Here is a 24,523-nt window from a genome sequence, read left to right as displayed (position 1 = left end):
AAGCTGAATAACCAAGAGAGGCACTGCTAAGTCTGAAGTTTGTGTTCAAAGTTTCATGTTAAGAAGATTTCAGATGTTTTGAACCTCTTTGCTTGACTACAGAAATGCTCTGTTAAACTGCACAGCGCTGTAGCTTCCATTGCAACAGGACCATTTGAAATCAGGTGTGCTAATGTCAAGCACCGCGGTAAATGAAGTGAAGGATCTGAGCCGTGTCCGCAGCCGCAGTCTGACTGCACGAGGGAATATATCAGAATATATATTCTTTTGAAAATGACACACAATTACAATCTCAGAGTCATTCACCGTCAAATGATCCATTCAGGGCTGTAAAAGAAATGCTGTGGAAATGATGACGGCGGGCTTGCGAAACGCTTGTCAGGACGTGAGGTCTGGCTCGGTGATGGGAGAGGGCTTTGATCAGACCATATGCTCGAGCAGTACGCTGAAACATACATGAAATAGCGGCCTCATTAACGGAAATTACTGCATCATAAAGAGAGAGAGGAAATGTGCTTACAGCAAATGACCTGAGAACAGAATTAATTAAAGAGGAATAATAGGTACATCCCTCACTTGGGCAGGCCTTTATTACATACAAAGTGTACGTACAGACAGACGTACATACAGACAGACAGACGTACAGACAGACGTACATACAGACAGACAGACAGACGTACATACAGACAGACAGACAGACGTACAGACAGACAGACAGATGTAAAGACAGACCATCAGACGTACAGACAGATGTACAGACAGACAGACGTACCTACCTACCTACGTACATACCTACATACATACGTACAGGGCATAACGGTACGTGTACTGAACCGAACCGGTTCAAATTCCAAATGGAAGTGATCATCCCTATCCCCTTGGAGTGGGGACTTTGGAGTGAGCAGGGCACGTGCGTGCCATTATGTAGTCGTTTGGAATGCACTTGGCAAAGGGAGAGACGTAATTTCATCATTATCTGCAGCTGGGATGTTCCCGTGACAACACAGCACGGTGTGTGTCAGCAGATTTGCTGACAGACACTGGCATAAAAAAATATGCATTTTATATTTTTAAAAGTTTTATACATATTAGTTTTTATATATTACAGTACAATAGCAAAAAAAAAAAAAAGTTTTAAAAATATAAAATGTATGTTCATGTGCAACAGTTATGCTAACAACACTAAAAATACATTTATGCTATGCCATTAAAACAGTGACATCCACTGATGCACACCGTGCTGCGTTGTCACGGGAACATCCCAGCTGCAGATAATGATGAAATTACGTCTCTGTCCCTTTGCCAAGTGCATTCCAAACGACTACATAATGGCACGCACGTGCCCTGCTCACTCCAAAGTCCCCACTCCAAGGGAATAGGGATGATCATTTCCATTTGGAATTTGCCCATGGACCATTCGGTTCAGTACGCGTACAGTTACGCCCCTAATAGATATAGATAGATACACACACAAACAAACAGGCTCTCTTTGATTACTGCACATTTGCACATTCACTTAACACTTTTGATCAAGCTGCTTTGTTCTTGGCCAATCAATGCATGATGGGTGATATTTGGATGTTTGCAGTGGTAATAATGGCCGAGTGTGTGTTGTGAGTGATTAATGGAGCCGCAGTGGTCCACAGTGGCTTCAACGAGTTCCCAGAGATCTCCATAAGAAACAGTCATCAGGCTACAGTAAATCAAAGCCATCCACAACAGACTAAACAACCAGACTCGGGGAGTTTTATTTTTACAATTTTCCTTTTGGTTTCAACATCTTTTTTGCTCCCTCTTTACTTCTTGTTCTCGCAGGCAATAACAAAATTGATTTACACATGTACCACAGTTTAACTCTTCCATACAAATGCTTTCCACAAAGCACAAAAAAAAAAAAACATTCAAATGACGCAGATTACAATCACATGACGTCCAGGACTCCATACGAAGCTCTGTGTTTATGATGCATTATTAATATGTTACTGAAGCTTGGTCGTAGATACACAGTCACTTGAGATTTAGTGGTTGGGTTTTAACTAAATCAACTTCATCTTTTCAGTGTCAACCTTATAAGCATAAAAATTGAAATGATTAGCATCATTTTAACTGATTCTAATAAACTGAAGAAACAATTTTGGCTTCTGATTAGTCAATACATTATATAAATCTTCTATATAAAAACAGCTATGATACAAAACACCTGCTTACTCACTGCATTTCTGCGTATTTGGTGCATAGCAACATTCTGTTATATCATGGACTACATCTTCAAGCCAGAAGATGGCATGTGACACTAAAATATGATTTTGCATCCTTATTAGGTAGTATTTCTTCTATAAAAGCAATACCGGTAATTAATAATAATAATAATCATCATTATTATCAATGTATATTCATAACATAACCTCTCGTACCTTGTGGTTTGCTTCGGTAAATAATGCATCATGAACAGAGAGACTGTTTCTGTCTTGCGCTGAAAAACACAATTTTCACCCAAATACAGAATGATTAAGCATGTCATGTTTAAGTAATGGAACACTGTTAGAGATCCTGCACAATGCAAAAAGCCTCACATAAGAACCATAAAGATCATTCCTGAGCTCTCAGTTGAGCTGTTTTTTTTTTTGTCCCAATGAATTGTGGGTAGTCTGAATGGCACTCCAGTGATGTGCGTGGATAGACATATAGCCAGTGTCACTTTAAAAGCTTCCACTGAGGATCTGCTTGAATTTGACACCATTTATTAAAGCACCTGGTCACGATACCAACCGAACACTCCACAGGAAACATCAAGCTCAGGTGTTTTGATGTTGAGCAAGCGATGAGTTTCCTTTTCTTATGTCCGTGGTTAGTGTTCAGTAGAAATGGAACTGAATTATGGATGCTCACATCTTATCTGCCAGTGTGAGATGTTTTGGTGAGCATTTCTTAAAGGGCAACACAATGAAAGGGGTTTTTAACTCCTGAGTGGGTAAATAACCAAGTGTTTTCATTGGTATTGAATGAGCAGTGCCTTGCCGTTCCTTCACAGTGAGGCATGAAGACGTTTTCCAGACTCTTCACCCTCTCTGCTTCTCTCAATAGGAACGAGCATCTGCTAAGTGCATAAAAGTAAATATAATTGGCCAAAGCCAAAAACCCAGCCAAAAAAAAAAAAAAAGTCCATTGTCTGTTGTCAACAGTGTAACGACGTATGAAGCACAGCTCACACAGAAGACACATTCAAACTAAGCAGCTTTCTGTTGGACGACGCAGCAATTAAATGTGAACTACTTGAATATAAGGTGACATCTGCGCAACTTTTTCACACTCATGTGGATTCCTATTTTAATGACCAGTGTTGGAGGTAAGACACATTACGAGTAACGCAAGTTAACGCAGTCAGATTACTTTTCCCAAGTCGCTAGTAAAGTAATGCTTTACTTTTTAATTTACAAAAAAATATCTGGGTTACTTTATCAAATAAGTAACCCAGTTCTCGACTAAATGTGAGCATGCATTTACTCATCACACTTGCACAAAAGCAGATTCAGTATTCCTCAAAATGAATAAAGCCGTGAAATACAAACTCACAATATGCCGCAAACCTGCAATAATTAAATGTTAAATAACACAGATATCATGTACTGTATTGTAATGTATTTAATCTGCTGCCCTCCGATGACCCAATTTAAAACCCATACTAATAAGAAAAAATTACTTTAGATAAATATTTGTGTTTAGCTTTTTTTTAATCGCTGAAAAGTGTCGAACTTTCTTCTGCTGCTTCCTATTCTTCATGCAATCCAGAATTACAGCAGAGCAGAAAGGTTTGTTTGAGCTGCGCCCTCTGTTGTATAGATGTGAATTTACATTTCCTTTAGCCTGAAGCTTACTCATTTCACTTTTGGTTTAAAAGGGCTTTTACATTTGCCTTTTTTTTCATAATAAAAACAAACAAACAAGCCCAGCACAGCCTAACACATTACTTTCCAAAAAATAACTTTTTTAGGGAGTAACACAATATTGTAATGCATTACTTTTATAAGTAACTTTCCCCAGCACTTTTAATAACTGGATTTCAGCTGCAAAATTTTGCCAAGCAGCGTTAAATGTGCCCACACCTTAAGAAGGCACCAATAAATAATACTATTTGGTAATTTACCAACTCAGGAGATAACTGCGGTTTCTTTTTAAAGGTTACTAGATCCACATCTCCATGCTTTCTCATGATAGTGGCCTGTTTGGAATGTAACATCATCTCCATTGATCCATTAGTGTTAAAATCAGCCGTCAGCGTCACATTCCTCAAACATTGGTTTCTGTCACTGCGGCTGAGCACTCACTGTTGAGGGGACGCTCTTCCAAACAAATGTCTTCTGTCAGAGAGCTGCAGTTACTAGCGCCCTCCTGTGGCTCGGAGGTCAACTGCAGCCTCGCGCGGCCCCGGGTCCGGCTCACTCCGTTCTGAAGGCCCGTCACCAGACGCTGGGACTCTGCCGAGGCCATGGCCGCCAGCTCTGGGGTTTCGGGGCATTCGTGGGTCATCACCGGGACCATGCTGCCACTTTTGGCATGGGGCGTCTGGCTGTGGGTGTGTCGGTACTCTTCCTCAATGTCCTTGCCTAGTTTCCACCTCTTCCACTTCTTCAGCATCTCGCTCTGGACCTGGAGAGCCAAAGAAACAGAGACTATTGAGTCACAGGACTATTCACAGCAAGAGCGATACGACCAAAATTAAATAAAAAGGTGAAAAATGCATCAAATGCAATAAATATGAAAAAAGGGCACATGTTCATGCTCAACATGCGAGGCTCCACAAGGATGATTTCAGTACTGTATATTGGTGCAAATTTCCTCTGTCATGGAGTTAAATTTTTTATAATAATTTTGTGTTTTCTAAAATTATACATTTTCATATACTGCCTATTATGTTAATACCTACTGCCTTTTAACGCATGCGATTAATCAAAAAATGTACACGTTAATATTTTTTTAATGCAAATGAATCGTTTGATAAGGTTTGACCCAAACTTCTTCCCATCATCGCAGCGCGGAAGGTTATCTATCATTGTGTGATGAGGGTACAGCGAACCAGTGTTGCCAGGGTAACGGCACAAATTACAGAGCCGTGGGTTGCAGTTTTTTGGGCTACTTTTATAATGTACCACGGCTGCCCAAGGTGTATATAGACAAATAAAAATTAAAATAGATCCTTTTACTAATGTGTATATACTTGGAATGTATACCTGGCAACTTAAGAACGGAGAGGCGGTTGTAATATCACAAACAAGGTGAGTTTCAGCAGAGCATACACGATAAGGCTTTTACACAGCAGAAATAAACTTGACAACAGCCACTATAGATTATATAAGATAATAAACACACGATTATGATAGGATATTTGTATGTGATTTTCTTGAGTTGAATGTGTACATCTGAAATGCTCATATGTGCAGCGATATAAAAGGCTATAAATAGCATATTTTAACAACAGTAAACGACCAAATTCCACATGTGATCACAAAAGGAAGTTATTACAAACACTCGATGGTGGTTTGAAGTGAGTTCTGAGTAAAAGTGTACTATTAATCTCATAAATTGACTGCACCTGCAGAACAGGTCCAATTCTTCTTCATAATGCATTTTGTCATAATACTTCATGTAAGGTCGCAAGAAAATGTCTAATCTATAATACTGATGCTAAAATAACAATGGTCTTAGGTCACTGATCAAGTCCAACGTACAACTGGGTTTTATAGGTAAAACTAGTTGAGAGCTGCTACTTATAGTTGCTATAGATTATGTGTAGCTGTGATTTTAAGTAATGCTTTTCAAAAAAGAGACATATCTCTCACCTCTTTGTTGACGAAGCAGTAAAGGATAGCCACGAGCAGACCCTGTGATACCAGACAACAACACACATGAACCTCAACCATCTGTTATCATCTCACAGCAGATACAATCCATTCAGAGAGCATCTCTTTAAGCAATCTGATTGATATGATCTGATGATGGTGCGCGGGTGACCTTTGCCCTCTGACCTGGAAGGAGCTGAACAGGAGGTCGTAGAAGAGGCGGATCAGCCTCAGAAGAGACTCCTTTGACACAGACTCATCGATGACGAAGGTGAAGAGGATGGCGTGAATTCCCAGCAGAGGAATCAGTGTGAGCGTAGACTTGGCCAGCCTGAGAAGAACGAACAAGAGAGAGAGAGAAACACACATTTAATGAGAGCATGAGCTCTGCTTGCATGAAAAAAAAAAAAAAAAAGGCGGTGTTTACCTGAACTTGTAGTCGGTGTATCTCATCTGATGCGCCTTCAGCTTGGACATCAGAATCTTTATTATACGAATGAATATAATGAAATTAATCTATTCCAGAAGGAAAGAAAGAGAGAGAGAGGTTATAATCTCTGGGACTGATGTGATGCGTGTCATTCAAATGACCACAATATCTCTGTTTCATTACCGTACATGATGACATGTCAAAGCGTAACGCATTATCACAATCCTCACATAGACATTAATGTGATCTCTCTATTTTGACTTTATAATGCTTCCATTCTGTTCTACGAAACTTCTCAAACCTGACCAGAATTATTGTGATAAACACAAATCAATAAGTGAGTAAAACAAACCACTGTTATACCATCAAACTGATGGATTTCTCTTACATTTGATTCTTACTGAGTTTAGATAATTGAATTGATCTGCACAAACACCACAAGACACAAGAGAAATGGAATTGAGATCTGACAAATTCAGTTTTGAACAGCTGATGATTTGTTGTATAGATTTTTTGAACATTTTTCAATGTACACTTAATATATGAAAAGCTTGAATGCACAGATTGAATTAAGGCTTAAATACTCCAAAACAGCAAAAAATAAAATAAATAATGACTGAAGGTGCATTTAATTCTGCATCCTTCATTAGCCAAATTATATCAACATTGTTTTCCAAATACTTTTCTGAAAACAGAAATCATAGATTCACATATCGCTCAAAAGTCTGGTGTCTGAAGCAGTTTTTATATCAGAACATGGTACAAGAGCAGTACAAATGGGACTCTTGAAATAAATAATTTAGTTTGTGTAGAACCACAATTTCTGTTGTGATTGTCTTTATTGTTTTGTAAAGCCCCCAGAGCATTTTTCTATGCGTCGATGAGTGCGCAGAACAAACGCTCAGTGACGAGCGGAGGTCATAAAGTGTTCCTGAGCCCGAGGCGCTCGCTGAACGAACACACCCTTGGATAACATGAGCGAGCGAATGCAGAATCATATTAGAGACTGCTTGAATCTCAATACTCCAGCCCATCCATATGCAACACACACAGGATCTTCTGTGTAGATGAGTGACGAACAGTTTCGTTGTCATTCGAGGCTGTGGTTCTTTCCCAACAAACACAGAACGTTCCCCTGACGTTCTCATATGGTTCCCATTTGGTTATTGTTTTGGGAACCAAATAAGAACGTTCTAGGAATATTCCCTGTAGGTTCTTTTTTTTTAATAACCTAAAGATAACGTTCCCTGCAGGTTATTTTTAAGTTTTATTTTTATAACCTAGAGAGAGTGTTCACGGAACATTCCCTGTAGGTTAATTTTAGTATTATTTTTATACCCTACCCAGAAGGTTTCCCTAACCTAAAGGGAACATTCTATTTACGTTAAGAAAACTTTAACAGGGGACCAACAGGGGACGTTCTTGGGAACCAAAAATTATTAGCTGGGTTCAGTTTGAAATGGATTGAATGAGATGAGTTGTAATGGTCTGTTCACGTCAAGGAATCGGCATAAACATTTAAAGGGGTCATCGGATGCAAAATTCACTTTACAAGTTGTTTGAACATAAATGTGTGTTGGAAGTGTGTGTACACATCCATCCTATAATAAAATGATAAAAATCCACCCAATGTTTTTTTTTATTTTAAAATTCCCTTTCTCAAATCAGGCTGTTCTTATATTCCTGTCAGAATGACATAGTTCTGCACAGGCCGCTCCCTCCCACGATAGTTGATTGACAAGGCCGTCTTAACTTAGACCCGCCCTGAGTGAGCTGAGAGCTGTCCGCCATTGTGTCAACTCCGGTGCAGGGGAAGACAAGATGTCTCAGATTAAGCTGTTGGATGTAATAATGAATATAGCAGATGTCATTTACTCCTGTCCTGACATCTGAGCCGCTGAAGACGCAGTGGATTACATTTGTTTTTGAAGGGAATGTGCCCCCTGATATACCTAAATGCGTCTATGTTCGCACGAATCATTCGTGATCCAGCTTCATCTACAGAAGAAGTGAGTATAAGGGTTTTTAATGAATCTTTGCAAATCACCTTTCCTAATAATGTGCTAATTAGCAAGTTTCATGATGAATGCGGCTAAAGTAAACAGTCTCTCAGAGAGTGGCTCGGAAGAGAGGGGCGTAGTCAGCAGAGCTCATTAACATTTAAAGGAAAATGCTACAAAACGGCTTGCTCTGAAAAGAGCTGTTTTTGAAAGGTTTAAAAAAGGTGTTTTTTTTTACACTACCATTGAGAAATTTTAAACAAACTATGTTACAGACTTTTCATTAAGACCCTAAAGAATCATATCAATTTGTGGAAAATGGGCATCCGATGATCCATTTAAAGTGGGAGATGACGTAACTTCATTGCGCATTCATAACAGAAGAACGATACCGTGTGAATGATAACAGGCCTTAAATCTGTGTGTGAGTCTCTTACCAGATACGCAAACAGAATGGGAGAACGGATGATCCACCAATAGCCCATGTTGATATTCCTTTCCCAGCATCTGCATATGACAAAATATCATAATCCATCCATTTAAACATGAAAACTGTGTCAAACAGTTAAAAACCTAACGCATCATTCATTTTTTCATAACACTGGTGACACAAGGAATTCAATTCTGTGTTTAAAGTCAACCTGGAAAGCTTTTTTGCAAGCCATTTTTCATATACAGTTACACTATGTGACATATTTCAGAATAAAATATCACATTTAATGAGAAACAACATAAATCTGAAGTGCAGGATTTTATTTTATTAATCAAGAATTGATCGTATAGTGAGAAAGAAAGCCCTTCCAGAAGCAGAGCGAGTTTTATTGTATTTTGATGAAAGATTACTGAGAAATAGTTGACAGTATGTCAAGAAACAAGTAAACAGAGTGAGTTTAGACTTCATATCGACTTGAAGGTGTGTGTGAGTGTGTTTCTGTTTTTCCTAAACTGAGCACTGATTAATTGTCTAAGTAAAAGAAGCATGTGTCTTTAATTAAGCGTTACCATGGCAATGATCTGCTTTGTTATTGTTATAATAAATCCCACTCACACACCTGTGAACATCTGTTCAAACTGTGATCTCGTTAGTTTCCAGAGTTATTTGAACATTTTTGTCCAATATAAATGTCTAAACCTTCACAAATGGTTCTGAATGTCCTGTAGACATGCAGGACTGGAAGCGTTTGAGCTCTGTGTTGTTTGATAATCCCTCACCAGGACTCTCATTTATTCAGTTCAAGAAAGACTTTATAAATGGCAATTTATTTAGAAGTCTGTCAAATCTAGACTGAATGGTACGTGAAGTCATGTGAAAGTCTTTGTGTACAGCAGAACTTCATGTCTATTCATTATTACCAAACAGAAAACAGCATTTGTGGGATTATGGTGATAAAATAAAAAATGAAATAACAAAATAATATAATTGAGTTTTATACTGTTTTATTAGTCTGTTATAATCTAATTTTCTTGATTGTACAACTCATTTTTCCTCCATTTGACTTTTCCCTTATTCTTGTTCTATTAGTTGTTTTATTAGTTTTAGTAAATAGGTTATTTAACTTTTTCTGTTCTGCATTTATTGTATTTTTCTTGATTGTATATCACTTAGGCAAAGCATTTGTTTTTAAATGTGCTTTATAAATTAACTTCAATTGTACGATTTAAAAGCATGCAATTTTATAAAACGTGCGTCCATTTATTAGATGTACTTGTAATTATTAATCTGTTAAAACATATTTGTGCATCTGAGCTGTAATATAGTTTAAATCTGTTTAAATGTTTCATGGTTAATGACATTGCATCTTCATTGCAACAGAGTTGTGTAATTAACTTTACACAAAAAAATGATCAGACTAAAATCATGCTAACACATTGTGCATGTCATGTGGCTATACTCTTGTTATTGCTGAGCAGGTTGATGGATGTTCCCCATTCACTTCCATTGTGCCTTACTGTAAACCACATTTTACAGAGTTTAACTTTTCAAAGAAAAGGGGGGAAAGTCGACATTAATTGAAACAACAATGTGCCACAACAATTTTCAACAATTATCCACCAGCAGCCAAGTAGTCAACAATTTTCAATTGTAATCGACCTTAATTGGCACTAAACTTGATTTTTTCTCTCTTTAAATCTTGCACTTTTAAAAGTTATAAATGCATTAATGCTGTCACAGTCCACAACAAAGAAGAAAACCAAAAGGAAACTAAAACTTATACAAACTCAGCCGTGGGTTATGAAATATGTTGTGCCACTGAAGAATCAAATTAAACTCAAACAATAAACAGAAAGGCATATAAAAAAGAGGGAATTATATTCTCTGCTTTACCGCAGGGAGGGAAGAAGAAAAACCAAATACAGACGTGATGAGATAGAAACAGCAGTGCCTTCAGACAATCTTTTACTCAACCGCCAACTCATCATCATCATCACGAGACCACCTGATTGGTGCAGAGGGAGAGGGGGCGTGTCTAAAGTCACCCGAGGCTCGTCAGGTCTACATTAGGCCAGAACTTATCAATACAATGACTAAAACCAACTGCCCTTTAAACACAAATATCCATGAATACTAAAGAGATCACACCGGTTCAGACACGTGTAAGAGTTTCTCATATCAGTGTGTATTATTTAAGAGCAATGGGCCGCTTTATAACTCTTTTCACCTGCTTTCAGTCAGAACATGACCGTTTGGGGAGATCAGAGATATGAACAGCTCATAAAGAGCTAATAGTCTCACTGTCCAATGCTTTTATCCTCCTTTATCTGTGCCGATCCCACACAAACTCATTCCATATCCGTCAGCATATCAGGATTTACTGTACAGCTCCTGCAGGGTTTCATGTATTAGATGCGTTTTAGGGTTAAATTCACTATATTTGCTCTGATAGGCCTCAAATCGTACATTGTTTGGAGGACAAAACTGGGCAGGATGTGGAATATTTTATATATTTATATTTATATGTACAATTATTATATAGAATTATTCTAATACAATTATTATTATTATTATTATTACGTACAGAAATCATATATATTAGTGCTGTTGAATGATTAATCACGATTAATCGCATCCAAAATAAACGTTTTTGTTTGCATAATACATGTGTGTGTTCTGTGTATATTTATTATGAATATATAAATACATACACATATGCAGTATATATTTTGAAAATATTTAAATGTCTATATTTATATTCATATAATTTATATTATAAATAAATATATTTAATATATAAACTTAACATTTTTCTGAAATGTATACATGCATGTGTGTGTATTTATATATACATAATAAATATACACAGCACATACATATATTATGCAAACAAAAACTTATTTTGGATGCAATTAATCGTGATTAATCATTTAACAGCACTAACATACATAAATACATAGTTTATTTGTTTAATATTTTATCTTTATTATACATGTACTATATTTAGATAATCTTTAATATTTTATTTATTTTTATTTCAAGGAACATAAATGTTTTTTAATGGTTTTAGTTTCAGTTAACAATAATAATCTTGCTGTCATGAATACTAAAACTTACACTGAAAAAAATGATTCATTGAATTTATTAATTTCTTTTAAGGTAAGTGGTTGCAATCAATTTATTTTAGCTACTTTTAAATAAACAAATTTAGTTGACTAATTTTCTATATAAATAATAAAATATTATATTATATTATATTATATTATATATACACATATATATACACATGAACATTCACATTTTTTTCCAGTGTAAGTTATCTAATAAAAATATTTTTATAAATCAGGACACTATGCATGCTTACATACAGTAACTCCAAAAATGTATTTGGACATTTCAGTCACAAAATAAAACCTGAATGTCACTGCATTACATACTAAATATGAACCTAAGTGGCATTTATTTTCAAGAAACCCAAATAAAGCAAGTCAACACTTGACAAAAAGACATTTAAAAACACTAAAATCAACAGAACACCAGCTGATTCAAAGACACCGAGTAAAAAATGTTTGGCATCTAGTGCAATGACAGTTTTAAGTGTGATGCAGGTTTCCAAGCACTTCTTGGAGCCATTGTTAGTTAAAGGTAAAGCAAAGGAAACATACTCTTCATTTTCATACAGGTATTTGACTGTCATCCACGGCAGCACAAATATGAGCGGCGCACCTGCAACACAAGAGAGACAAAGTCACCGGACTGTCAGTCTGCCAATCAAACGCTTCTTCAGCTCATTAGTGATTTTGAGCTGACTTCTTAAACTTCTTCAAAGTCAGCCTTCTGAACCTAACGTCAGAAACGCTTCAAACGGCTCAGGGTGGGCTGAACATTTCCTCAAACGACACGCGGTGAGCGTGAAAATGAGTGTTGTTTTATGGCATTTCTTTGTGCTAATTCCGAACAGATCAGACTTCAATTATTACAAAAACACTCCCAGACAAAAAAGATTCTGAAAGGATGTAATTCTGCATGATTGCGTGCTGAAGGCTCACGCACCCCAGCCGATGCAGAGGTAAATGTAGAAGTAGTTCCTCTCAGAGAAGACAGTGATGACCAGCAGGCTGTGCAGATACAGGCCCTCCACCAGCAGCCAGTAGTTGTTGGCCATGACGCTGTACTGCATCATCACCATCGCAGCACGGCAACCACTCACCGTCTGAGGAACACATGCACCAATATACAAAATCAGCCTCTGAAGACGCCTACCGACCAATCACAGACCGTCTGATGTGATATAGGCCAAAAAGTGCATCATAATATTGCATTATAACAGATGGAAAATGAATGGATATATAATGGATATTACTAAGTTGAATTACTTTTATGGAATTACTTTTATTGGCTGCAGAGGTGGACAGTAACAAAGTAAATTTACTTGAGTATTGTACTTAAGTACACTTTTTGAGTATCTGTACTTTACTCGAGTATTATTATTTCTGAAAACTTGCAACTTCAACTTCACTACATTTGAAAGACAAATATCGTACTTTTTACTCAACCTTATTTATATCAAGGTCCACAAGTAGAAAGTCGTTATATGTCGCAGTTTTTACAATGAGTGCATCTTCAGATTCACTGAACCCTTTTTTTCTGCGAAAATCTGGCCTGCGATCTGCCAGGACCTTCCTGTGTTGCCAAGTGTTAAAGTATTTCTAAGCCTGCAGTGTTCCGCCTAGCTTTGAATGGACATTTGGCTGATTTTTTTACGCAAATCTGGCAACCTCGGGATCTACCCCACTAAACTAATGTAAACGTGCGCTACTGAACAGCTAAAAGCGCTCTAAAAAGGCATGTGTTAACTCATTAAAGCCCTTTGGAAAATTAACCATGTTTTTACTATAGTAACCATAACTATGGTATTTGCAGTAAAATCACAGTATCCACAAATTTACTATTATCTCACTATAGTAACCTATAGTTTGTTTTCTTTTCAATGTTTGCTTTGTTTGCCTAAAATGAACCATATCATAGACTTCAATATCTCTTTGAAAAAGAACTTTGTAACTTTTAAACAAGTATTAAAATGAGTTCAATGTAGCTGTAGGAGTGTTAGATAAAAATAAAGATGATTATCTTCATTCAGTTGTTCCCTTTTAATATGTTTTGTAACATAAAAGCTCTTAATTCCAAAGATAATACAAGCTAATCAGTGTATTCAGTAGGTTGCATTAGTGGCATATGGTATTGTAAATATACAACAATACGACAATGCATATACTTTTTACTTTTGATACTCAAGTACTTTTAAAAACATGTACTTCCGTACTTTCACTTAAGTGAAAATCTGTCTTCACAACTTTCACTTGTAGTGGAGTAGTATTTGACCAGTAGTATCTGTACTTTCACTCAAGTAAGGAAGTTGTGCACTTTGTCCGCCTCTGATGGGCTGCAATAACTAATCAATAAAATCAATAATAATCAAAAGGATCGACAGTGAATTGTATTGCCTTTAAATAAATAAATTCACTATATTTATTTTCACAGTCCTCAAATTGCATATTGTTTAGAGCACAATGTTGAGCAGGATGTGGAATAACTTTTTTTAATAATAGATAATCGTTTTGTAATTCATAAAATATAAAAATGATTTACAAAACCCATGATGTTTAGCTTTTCATCTGATTACTTGAATTAATTGTTAATCATTAAATCATTAGCTGCAGCCTTATTCTATTCTATTCTATTCTATTCTATTCCTAAAACTACATAACAGATATCATTAATTTTATACCAGTTTATATATCAGACCAACTCATTTTCCACAATAGTGATTAGAAAGCAACTGGAAGAAATAAAATAACAACCTTAAAAAAAAATCAGGTAAATTATTCAAATGTCAGCCTGAAACACTAAAATAAAATAAAATAATTTTCCAGTTGCCTTCTAATCACTGTTATGGAAAATTGGTGATATCTGGTATGTATGTATGTATGATTATTATCATCATCATCATCATCATCATCAGGTATATAAAGTTAGTATTTTAACAGATCACATACTTTGCAATATATATATATATATATATTTTTTTTACAAAATTGACCAACTTTATCTTACTATAAATATGAATTACCTGCTTAGCATTGTTTTTGTATCAATCAATCAATCAAATCAAGTGATTAAGTGAAAATTATTTAATTCTTCAAATGTCAGCCTGAAACACATTTTATTTTATTTTGCAGTTGCCTTCTAATCACTGTTATGGGAAATTGGTGATAGCTGGTATGTATGCATGCATGTATGTACAGTATGTATGTATTTATTATTATTATCATCTGGTATATAAAGTTAGTATTTTAACAGATCACATACTTTGCAATAAAACTATTCTTTTTCTTTTCTTTTTTTAATTTTTTTTTTTTTTACCAAATTTATCTTACTAAATACGAATTATCTGCTTAGCATTGTTTTTTCAATCAATCAATCAATCAATCAATCAATCAGATTTTCTTGTTTAATTGACTATGATAAGCATTTGCTTTGACTTACATCTATCATATATTTATTTGGACAGTTTCACATTTGGATTTGGTCTTCCACTTTTTCAACTTGTTATCAGTTATACATATAGTTCAGTTGGCAGTATTTGGCTGGTATATCGCCTGCCCCCGATCTGATGCATACTGCAAACCAGCAAGATCCGATCTGATTGGCCATCTTTACACAATTTAAGTCAACAGTCTGCCAGGAAACAATGTCATTTACAGAACGACTCTGAGCGGAAGAGCTTTAGTGTGACGTGTACCTGAGCGCTGACCCAGCGCTGCCCCTGGAAGTGATGCGGGCCGCTCTGAGCGCTGTTCATCTGATCCAGCAGCGCGTCTTTGACGAGGATGGAGGCGGCGCGCAGGATGAAGGAGCCGAACAGATTCATGTGGATGTTGTTCCTCATGCAGTGCAGCTTCCTGTGCATGGGAAAACCAGACCATTACGGTGTGATCAGCACATGTAATGGAGATTACGTAATCAGACTGCACCAATCAAACACTCGCAGTTAGATAATATTACATTTTAGAACACCTGTAATCAGATTACAGTTACTTTTTATTGACTATATGATTACTTAATAGGTTTTTGATTGATTGCATTTACTTTTATTCATTTAGCAGAAACTTTTATTCATTTAGCAGAAGCTTTTATCCAAAGTCCAAAGAAATGAGGAATACAACAAGCAATTTATCATTAGGCAATAACACGAGAAGTGCTAGCAATACAGCTTCATCATTGTCCAGAATAGTACAAGCTGAAAGGAGGAGGGATGTTTTTTTACGCATATTTATTTTTTAAGAAGTCAGCTGGATGCTGTTAAGTGTTCATGGGGGAGATGAGTTTTCAGTTGTTTCGGCTGTCCGGATAGGATTAGGAAGATCATTCAACCAGTAAGGATTAATTTAGATGAATATTAACAACAAAATGGCAGTACATTATTCATAATTCATTGATTTTCACTAACTCTTCTTTTTGATTCTAAAAAAAGATAATTAAAAGACACTTGTGTTTTGTGGAAGTACACACACAGAGGTCAGCCAATAGTCAGGCAGCTATAATTAAACTGAAAATTGAGAATAAAATACTTTAAATAAATAACTACGATCTTTGTGTTTAGTTTATTTTTATTTAACTTTAATTATTTTTAATTTTTTTTTATTTTATAACATGTTTAAAAATAATCCTTCCATCAACTCATAAACCATCCACAGTTCATTTGCAAAGTCCCAGTTCAGGAAACCCTGGCATAATATCATGTTTAATTCCCTGCATGTTGTTGATAACAAAGAATGGAATACATTTCCTTTCTCTTTCTATTTTTATATCAATATGATACAAGATTATTATTCAAATCAATGTGATTGGCTAAAAGTAATCAAAATGTAATCCGACATTTTATATTGCCTAAAATGTGTGATGTAATAGATTACGTTACTAGCTTCAATTTCCGTCATGTAATTTGCAGTGAGTGCTGATCTACAGTTCTTGTGTTTGGTAGATGCTGTGTTTACCTGAAGCTGATCAGGATGGCCAGCGCGAGAATCAGTGCTGCCAGAGACAGCGAGTATCCGACGGTGTACATGGCTCTGAACTTACTGAGGATCTGACCGTACTGCTTCTTCACACACACACACACAGAGAGAGAGAGATGGGTCAGCCGAGCGTTAGTGGCATCGCTCAAAAAATTCATTAAACAAGCATCTCACCTGTCCAGGGTCGTCCTGCTCACACTCGCTGGTGTTTTTCCCATGAGCCCATCTGCCATCAGCGCCGCACACACGGTAAACCAACCCCTGGTGAACTGCTCAAACACACAAACACAGCAGGAAAACTCGCATATTAGCATTACATTGATTTTTTATGACAATATTTGCATACAAAGTGTACATGTACGCTACATTGAATATTAAAGAGATCATTGTTGTCATTGTCAAAATAAAACTATTAAAAAGTTTCTGTTTTTGGAACTGAAATAAAGCTGAACTAACATTAAATATAGCTGATAAAAAACTTAATTAGAAATGTTGCTTTGGCAACTAGCTTAAATAAAATAAGCTGAAGTACTAAAACCAACAGTAAAATAATAATGTTATATGTAGATAGTATATATAAAGTCTAAAAGTAAAATTAAAATTAAAACTCTTAACAGTAAAAGCTCATTAAAAAAGTAAGTACTAAAATACTATGTAAATAATACTACTATAATAATGGAGATCATGTCCATATTCCTAAAAAAGATGAAAATTTGCAGGTAAATGCATTTTGTTTGTAAGCATATATGTATTTATTCTTAGCTGTTTTACTATATCAAGTTAAACTAAATGAAAATAAGATGTGTTACTTTGGCAACTTTAACTTTATTTCAAGTAACTTTTTTTAAATCAACTGTAATAACATCTGTCCTTTTCTAACATGGCAGCAATCTTACCATGTTCTTCCGTGTTAAATATTCATGCTGTAGGTTTTTAGGTGACAGATTTCATCTCGACAGCTGGTAATGAGCTGATATAACCTGTTAAGAGTGGAGATTTCATTCCTGTGTCTAATAGAGACAAAGGACATTTCTCTAGGTGTAAGTCAGAGAAGAGTGCGAGGAGGACGGTGCTCCTGTCGTGTTAGAGACTCCTGTAAACTGCTTTCACAAGAGCGTCTGAGAGCTTGAAGCTGAGCAGTAGTTTGGTGGAATCTGTCATTAAAAAGCCTTCATGTCTTAAATGGCTCCGGTATGGCATGCATAACGTCTGTATGCAGCGTTTGCAGGTCAGAGAGCAGCATTCGGCTGAAAGTAGGCATTTATTTCAGCAGTCTGAGAGGTAAATGCTCACAGCGTATGTTTAATTCCATCTCTAGCAGTTAAAAATGCACGGATGCGTTATGTATATTTCTCTGGCTGATACAGCTGTGTCCTGAAGCGCTGCATTTGATCTTTATCTTTAGTTTATCTTTGTCTTGTCACAGTCAGTTCGGCATTAACATGCATTTCATTTGGACAGATAACAGAATAAATTTCACTCCGTTTGTTTTTTTGGGGGGTTTTTTAGCGCTTACCTTTCCGGTACCAGGGCAGGTACCAAGGGCAGGACACGTTAACCGTGGTGCCCGGCGATCCATCGGGCCAACACACGTACTGATCAAACGTCCTGTTACACACCGGCCCTGAAACACACAGAGACATGTCAGCTGCTGAAGTGCCACACACTGCGCACATTACCCAGCAGTCACGAGTCTGACCTGCGGCCGGCGGCGTGCTGATGAAGCTCTGGATGCACTCATTTGTGTAGATCCTCCATTGCTCCTGCAGCAGTTTCAGAGATTTTCCAGAAGACACCTACAAACACCACATCGCTTCAAACATGAGCTTAAACACACTGAATATTTACAGGATCAGAGCCACTTTTACAATACTACAAATGAACATATAATTCAATTATAATAATATAATATAATATTAGTTTTGTTTGTTTCAGTGTTATATTAATATTCTTTATATAATATTATAGTGCTGTTTCATATTTTGAGCTTTTATTATTTTTATTTTATTTTAAGTTTTGGTAATTTTGCTGTGTTTTTGTCTTCTTTATTAGTCCTTAGTTGTTCTTTAGAATAATAATAATAATTAATTAATTTAGCTTTATTTATTTTTTATCATTATTATTATTATTTTTTTTTTTTTAGTTTTTAGTTTTGATCATTTTAGTACTTCAGCTTAAACAGATTTATTTCAGTTAGTTCCCAGTTTTTATATTTTCTGTTACAGTTTTAGTAATGTTGTTGTGGTTTTCTTGTCATTTTTATTCTTTTTTTGTTCTTTTTTGCTCTTTTTTTAAAATAAATATGTCTATATAGTTCACTATAATAACCCTGTTTCCAAAGCTGCATTTCTTATTTCAGTAAAACGTTTTTTTTTTTTTTTTTGTTTCAAGTGATTATTCCTTAATAACATGGACACTAATTCATTATCAAACATTTATTTGAATGAAAATGAAAAAAAAAAATTCACAGAGATGTCGATACGAGACTTCAAAAAAAGAATCTGCGAGATTTTAATTGGCGTTCGGTTGAACGCTCTGCATTTATCAGATCCTTCCTCAAACGCGGGTCGTGCACCTCATGAACAGCTCAAAAGTATACCTGAGCCATGCTTTGAGATAAATGTCCTCTTTCTTCTGATCTGACTTGCGCTAATTGTGCCGTTTTAATCGCACAGAACCATAAGATGTAAAACCTCTTTGATGTTAAAGTAGATTAGATCATTTTAAGAGGGTGAAATTCATTTTATGATGCTTTCTTAAATAAAAATCTGTTTCTTCAACAGGCAAATTACGTCCACAGAAGGAACCTGATCACATCTCATATAATGATGTCCACAAAAGGAGAAAATTTCACATGAGCCGAGCCAAAACATCTCTGAGGTCACGGCAAACAAACATAGCAAATAAACCTGAAGGCGCTGATGCTTTAGTGTGGGTCAGATGAAGAAATGTAACATGACTCTCCACACAGATTAATGACCTAATGGTGACCTGAGGCTTTTGTTCAGTTTTCCATCAGAAGAAATGAAAAGTACGTTTATTAGATCTGTGTATGCTGATAAACACTCTCATGAGATAAACACACTGTAACATGTTCATAATCAGAGTTTTCCTCATGCTTTCCAGTAGAAAACAACATATCCTCAATACAAGATTAATTTACTTCAGAAGCAAAGACTAATTTTCAGTGAACATACAGTGGTGTGAAAAAGTGTTGGCCCCCTTCCTGATTTTTTTATTTTTTTGCATGTTTGTCACACTTTAATGTTTCAGATCATCAAACAAATTTAAATATTAATCAAAGATAACACAAGTAAACACAACATGCAGTTTTTAAATTAGGTTTTTTATTATGAAGGGATAACAAAATCCAAACCCACATGGCTCTGTGTGAAAAAGTGCTTGCCCCCTAAACCTAATAACTGGTTGTGCCACCCTTTGCAGCAACAACTGCAATCAAGCGTTTGCAATAACTGGCAATGAGTCTTTCAAATCGCTGTGGAGGAATTTTAGCCCACTCTTCTTTGCAGAATTGTTTTAATTCAGCCACATTGGAGGGTTTTCGAGCATGAATGGACTGTTTAAGGTCATGCCACAGCATTTCAATTGGCTTTAAGACCAGACATTGATTTGGCCACTCCATAACCTTAATTTTGTTTTTCTTGAGACATTCAGAGGTGGACTTGCTGCTGTGTTTGGAATCATTGTCCTGCTTCATAACCCAAGTGCGCTTGAGCTTGAGGTCACGAACTGACGGCCGGACATTCTCCTTCAGGATTTTCTGATAGAGTGCAGAATTCATGATTCCATCAATTATGGAAAGTCATTCAGGTTCTGAAGCTGCAAAGCAGCCTCAGACCATCACACTACCACCACCATGTTTGACTGTTGGTATGATGTTCTTTTTATGAAATGCTGTGTTGGTTTTACGCCAGATGTAACGGGACACACACCTTCCAAAAAGTTCAACTTTTGTCTCAGCAGTCCACAGAATATTTGCCCAAAAGTCTTGAGGATAATCAAGATATTTTTTGGCAAATGCGAGACGAGCCTTTGTGTTCTTTTTGGTCAGCAATGGATTTTGGCTTGGAACTCTCCCATGGATGCTGTTTTTGCCCAGTTTTTGACCTTAATTGAGGCAAGTGAAGCCTGCAGTTCTTTAGATGTTGTTCTGAGTTCTTTCATGGCCTCCTGGATGAGTCGTCTTTGTGCTCTTGGAGTAATTTTGGTAGGCCAGTCACTCCTGGGAAGGTTCACCACTGTTCCAAGTTTTCTCCATTTGTGGATAATGGCTCTGACCATGGTTTGCTGGAGTTCCAAAGCCTTAGAAATGGCTTTATAACCCTTTCCAAACTGATACATGTAAACTATTTTGTTTCTCATCTGTTTATGAATTTCTTAAGATCGCGTAATGATGTGTTGCTCTTTAAACATGCTTCACTTTGTCAGACAGGTTCTATTCAAGTGATTTCTTGATTCAACAGGTCTGGCAGTAATCAGGCCTGGGTTTGGCTAGTGAAATTTAACTCAGCTTTCTAAAATAATGTGGTTAATCACAGTTCTTTCATGATTTATTAGGAGGGGGCAAGCACTTTTTCACACAGGGCCATGTGGGTTTGGATTTTGTTTTCCCTTCATAATAAAAAACTTCATTTAAAAACTGCATGTTGTGTTTACTTGTGTTATATTTGAGTAATATTTAAATTTGTTTGATGATCTGAAACATTAAGGTGTGACAAACATGCAAAAAAATAAAAATCAGGAAGGGGGCCAATACTTTTTCACACCACTGTATATTTCTCCTTATTTTAAGCATAAATAAAACAAAATTTAGTCAGGTTTTTGTTTAAAACAAGCCAATTTGACAGCAATAGGTAAAATATACTCCATTTCACTAGCACTCAAATTGTTGGGGTCAGTAAGATAAAAAAAAAAAAAATAATATTTTTATTCATAAATTGATCATAAGAGACATGTATAATGTTACAAAAGATTTATATTTCAAATAAATGCTGTCCTTTTGAACTTTCTATTCATCTGTGAATCCTGAAAAATAAAGTTTCCACAGAAATATTGGGCAGCACAACTGTTTTCAACATTGGTAATAATCCAAAATGTTTCTGCAAATCAGCATATTAGAATGATTTCTGAAAGATCATGTGACACTGAAGACAACAGTAATGCAGTAATGATGTTGAAAATATAGCTTTGATCAGAGCCAATAATTACATTTTACAACGGATTCACATAGAAAACAGCTATATTTCAGATTTTTAATGCATTTTTGATCAAATAAATGCAGCCTTACTGAGCAGAAGAGACTGGAAAAAAAATTAAAATAAAATAAAAACCTCAAAGGTTTAAACGCTAGCGTGTCTAGTCAAAGCTAGTATTGTTGTTTTCACCTGAGTGTTTGCGGTCAATGTGAAGAGGACCAGCAGCAGACAGACGGACATTCCTCACGGCGGCTCATCACTCGCTCGTCATCACACCACCTACAGAAAACACACACAACACACGTTTCTGAAGAACATTTAATTGGGCTGAATTCACTACCATGATGATGCAGTGGGGTCTCTAGCTAGTTTCAGTGATCTTCAGGTCATTTCTTCACCTGAGGCGACATTATATCCATCACTGGGGGTTTGCTTGAGATGGATGTGGATGTTTTTCAGACTGTGAGAGTTATGAATTAAACATCTGAATTAAACTGATTCCTCCATCATTGTTTTCTCCTCACAGAAACGGCCATGATCATTATCGTCAGGAACAGACTCCTACAGCGAGTGCGTGTTATGAGTAAACTCCTATTTTGGCCGAATCCCTGCGGAGCGTTCGGAGAGGAAGAGATTTACTCCTCAGATTTCCCACACTGACATTCCTTTGGTAACATGCCATGGCATTACACACACACACACACGCACGCACATGCACATGCACATCAAGAGCAGAAAACATCACAATAATGTGTTTTGGTGGAAAATATCAACTCCGTCCAGCGTCTCCTTCCACGCGACAGTAGACCGTTTTTCCGAAGCCGGAGAACGGAACGAAATCTGAAACGTTTCTGCAAAAAACACCTTTACCATGGTAACATTTTTGGCTAAAACGTTTCAAATTCCATTCTGTTCCAATCTCTCTGCTGGACGTGATGCTCCCAGATCCGTCTGTGCGCGTTTACTTCAGTCCTACGATGAAGAATGTTTACTTGCACACAGACAACTAGAAAAGCAATTAAAACTTCCATTACTTTTCCTGCTGGTATAGTAACTGATTACATGTAATCTGGATTACGTAATCAGATTCCAAAAATTGAGTACTTGTAACTGGATTATTATACATTTAAAAATGCTCAGAATCAGATTGTAGATACTTTTTATTTTTTTTACTTTAAAGATTTAATTTCCAACGCTATCTCACCACCAATTCATACGTATTTTACGAGGTGGCTAATTCGTACGAATTCATATGATTTTGTACGATTTGTCTAAACCCCAGTGGCGGGTAAGTTTAGAGGCTGGGTTTGGTGTAGGTCATTCGTACAAATTCATATGAACTGTGAAACTCGTAAAATGCGTATGATTTAAAAATCGTATGAATTTGTACGAATTGAGGTTGTACGAATTAGCCACCTCGTAAAATATGTATGAATTGCTGTGAGATCGGGCTGAAATAGCAGTAAAATATTCATAATTTAATGATTCTCCCTATTTTTTTTCTCTTTGATAGTTTCCTTTCCAATTACATTTTATTTAAATAATTTATTTTTATTTATATTTTTATGAATTCATTATTAGCTTTTCATCAACTCTCAAACAGACTACAGTTCTTACATTAACACTAGTAAGGGAAAGACTTTTGTTTTTTATATTAATATGGTATGCTTTATGGTAAGATTTTTTTTTTTTTTTTAAAGTTAAAAAGTAGTGATGTTACGTCCTGTGCCGAGGCTTCGGAGCATGTGTCGAGAAATCCCGGCAGCTTTCAGTGAAGCACTTATTGAGGCTTGTATGGCTTTAGAGCAATGACGTCATTGATGATGTCCGAAGCCTCGCTTGGCCTGACTGGTTCAGGACGCGGTTTGAATCATTCACAGTTGGGTTAATAAAACTCAGTTCAATTGCAATTTATATCTGTTGTTTTTCTTGGTCACATAATTAAATACAGTGTTTATAGAAAATCTTAGAAAATCTTACAGTGAATTTGAGTAAAAAACAACCATTTATATGTTAAGCTGTATTTGTCTCTTCAACCCCGTTGTCATCTTCAACCACGTTACCCTAGTCTCAACCCCGTCACACCTACATTTTTATTAATTATTTTTTTAAGTTTATGAAAAAGTAATTTAATGTTTGTTGAACTCAGTCTGAAATGTTCAGAGCAATCATAAGAATACTGATTTTAGTTCAAATTCTGAAGTCAACCCACTTTTATCAAAAATGATGAGGTTGCTGTCACATAAAATTCAATTTCAGGCTTTAGTATAGCAAAAGTGTGAGATTTTATGTAACTTTTATATTTGCAAATACTGAATTAGTGTGAGGGACATCTGATTAATAGGAAAATGTTGATTTCATTACAAATACATTTTATGATCATATTCAGAGAGCTCCCATAGTGTCCGTAACGGGGTTGAAGATTAATAGTGCCCATATCTTAAAATAATGACCAATAATAATAGGGATTTGATGCCTGAGGTGGGAAAATGTGTTTTTCAGGAAGTTAAATATGTCATTAATGCTGTG

At 36.1% G+C, this 24,523-nt stretch overlaps 1 protein-coding gene across 4 annotated transcripts in view; it reads right to left on the bottom strand.

Annotated features, from left to right (window-relative positions):
- Nucleotides 1–1,448: 1,448 nt before the first annotated feature.
- Nucleotides 1,449–24,523, bottom strand: part of gcgrb (glucagon receptor b) — a 45,596-nt gene continuing 22,521 nt past the window's right edge. Inside the window, exons 1-15 of one of the 4 annotated variants that reach the window (XM_058782902.1) lie at nt 22,707–22,818; nt 22,393–22,602; nt 22,184–22,273; nt 18,478–18,574; nt 18,295–18,402; nt 16,953–17,047; nt 16,758–16,864; nt 15,503–15,662; nt 12,754–12,913; nt 12,366–12,426; nt 8,705–8,774; nt 6,265–6,353; nt 6,024–6,168; nt 5,838–5,879; nt 1,449–4,647 (exon numbers count right to left, since the gene is read on the bottom strand). In XM_058782902.1, coding sequence (XP_058638885.1) covers nt 4,288–4,647; nt 5,838–5,879; nt 6,024–6,168; nt 6,265–6,353; nt 8,705–8,774; nt 12,366–12,426; nt 12,754–12,913; nt 15,503–15,662; nt 16,758–16,864; nt 16,953–17,047; nt 18,295–18,402; nt 18,478–18,574; nt 22,184–22,234 — 1,545 coding nt within the window. In that variant the 5' untranslated portion in view covers nt 22,235–22,273; nt 22,393–22,602; nt 22,707–22,818 and the 3' untranslated portion in view covers nt 1,449–4,287. Of the gene's footprint in view, nt 4,648–5,837; nt 5,880–6,023; nt 6,169–6,264; nt 6,354–8,704; nt 8,775–12,365; nt 12,427–12,753; nt 12,914–15,502; nt 15,663–16,757; nt 16,865–16,952; nt 17,048–18,294; nt 18,403–18,477; nt 18,575–22,183; nt 22,274–22,392; nt 22,819–24,523 lie in introns of those variants that run through there. The other 3 variants (XM_058782909.1, XM_058782918.1, XM_058782897.1) reach the window with 3 other exon arrangements.

Source organism: Onychostoma macrolepis, chromosome 01 (assembly GCF_012432095.1).
Source record: "Onychostoma macrolepis isolate SWU-2019 chromosome 01, ASM1243209v1, whole genome shotgun sequence".
Taxonomy (NCBI): Eukaryota; Metazoa; Chordata; class Actinopteri; order Cypriniformes; family Cyprinidae; genus Onychostoma; species Onychostoma macrolepis.
The sequence above is the reverse complement of the archived record's forward strand: the minus strand, read 5'-3'. Positions and strand labels throughout refer to the sequence as shown.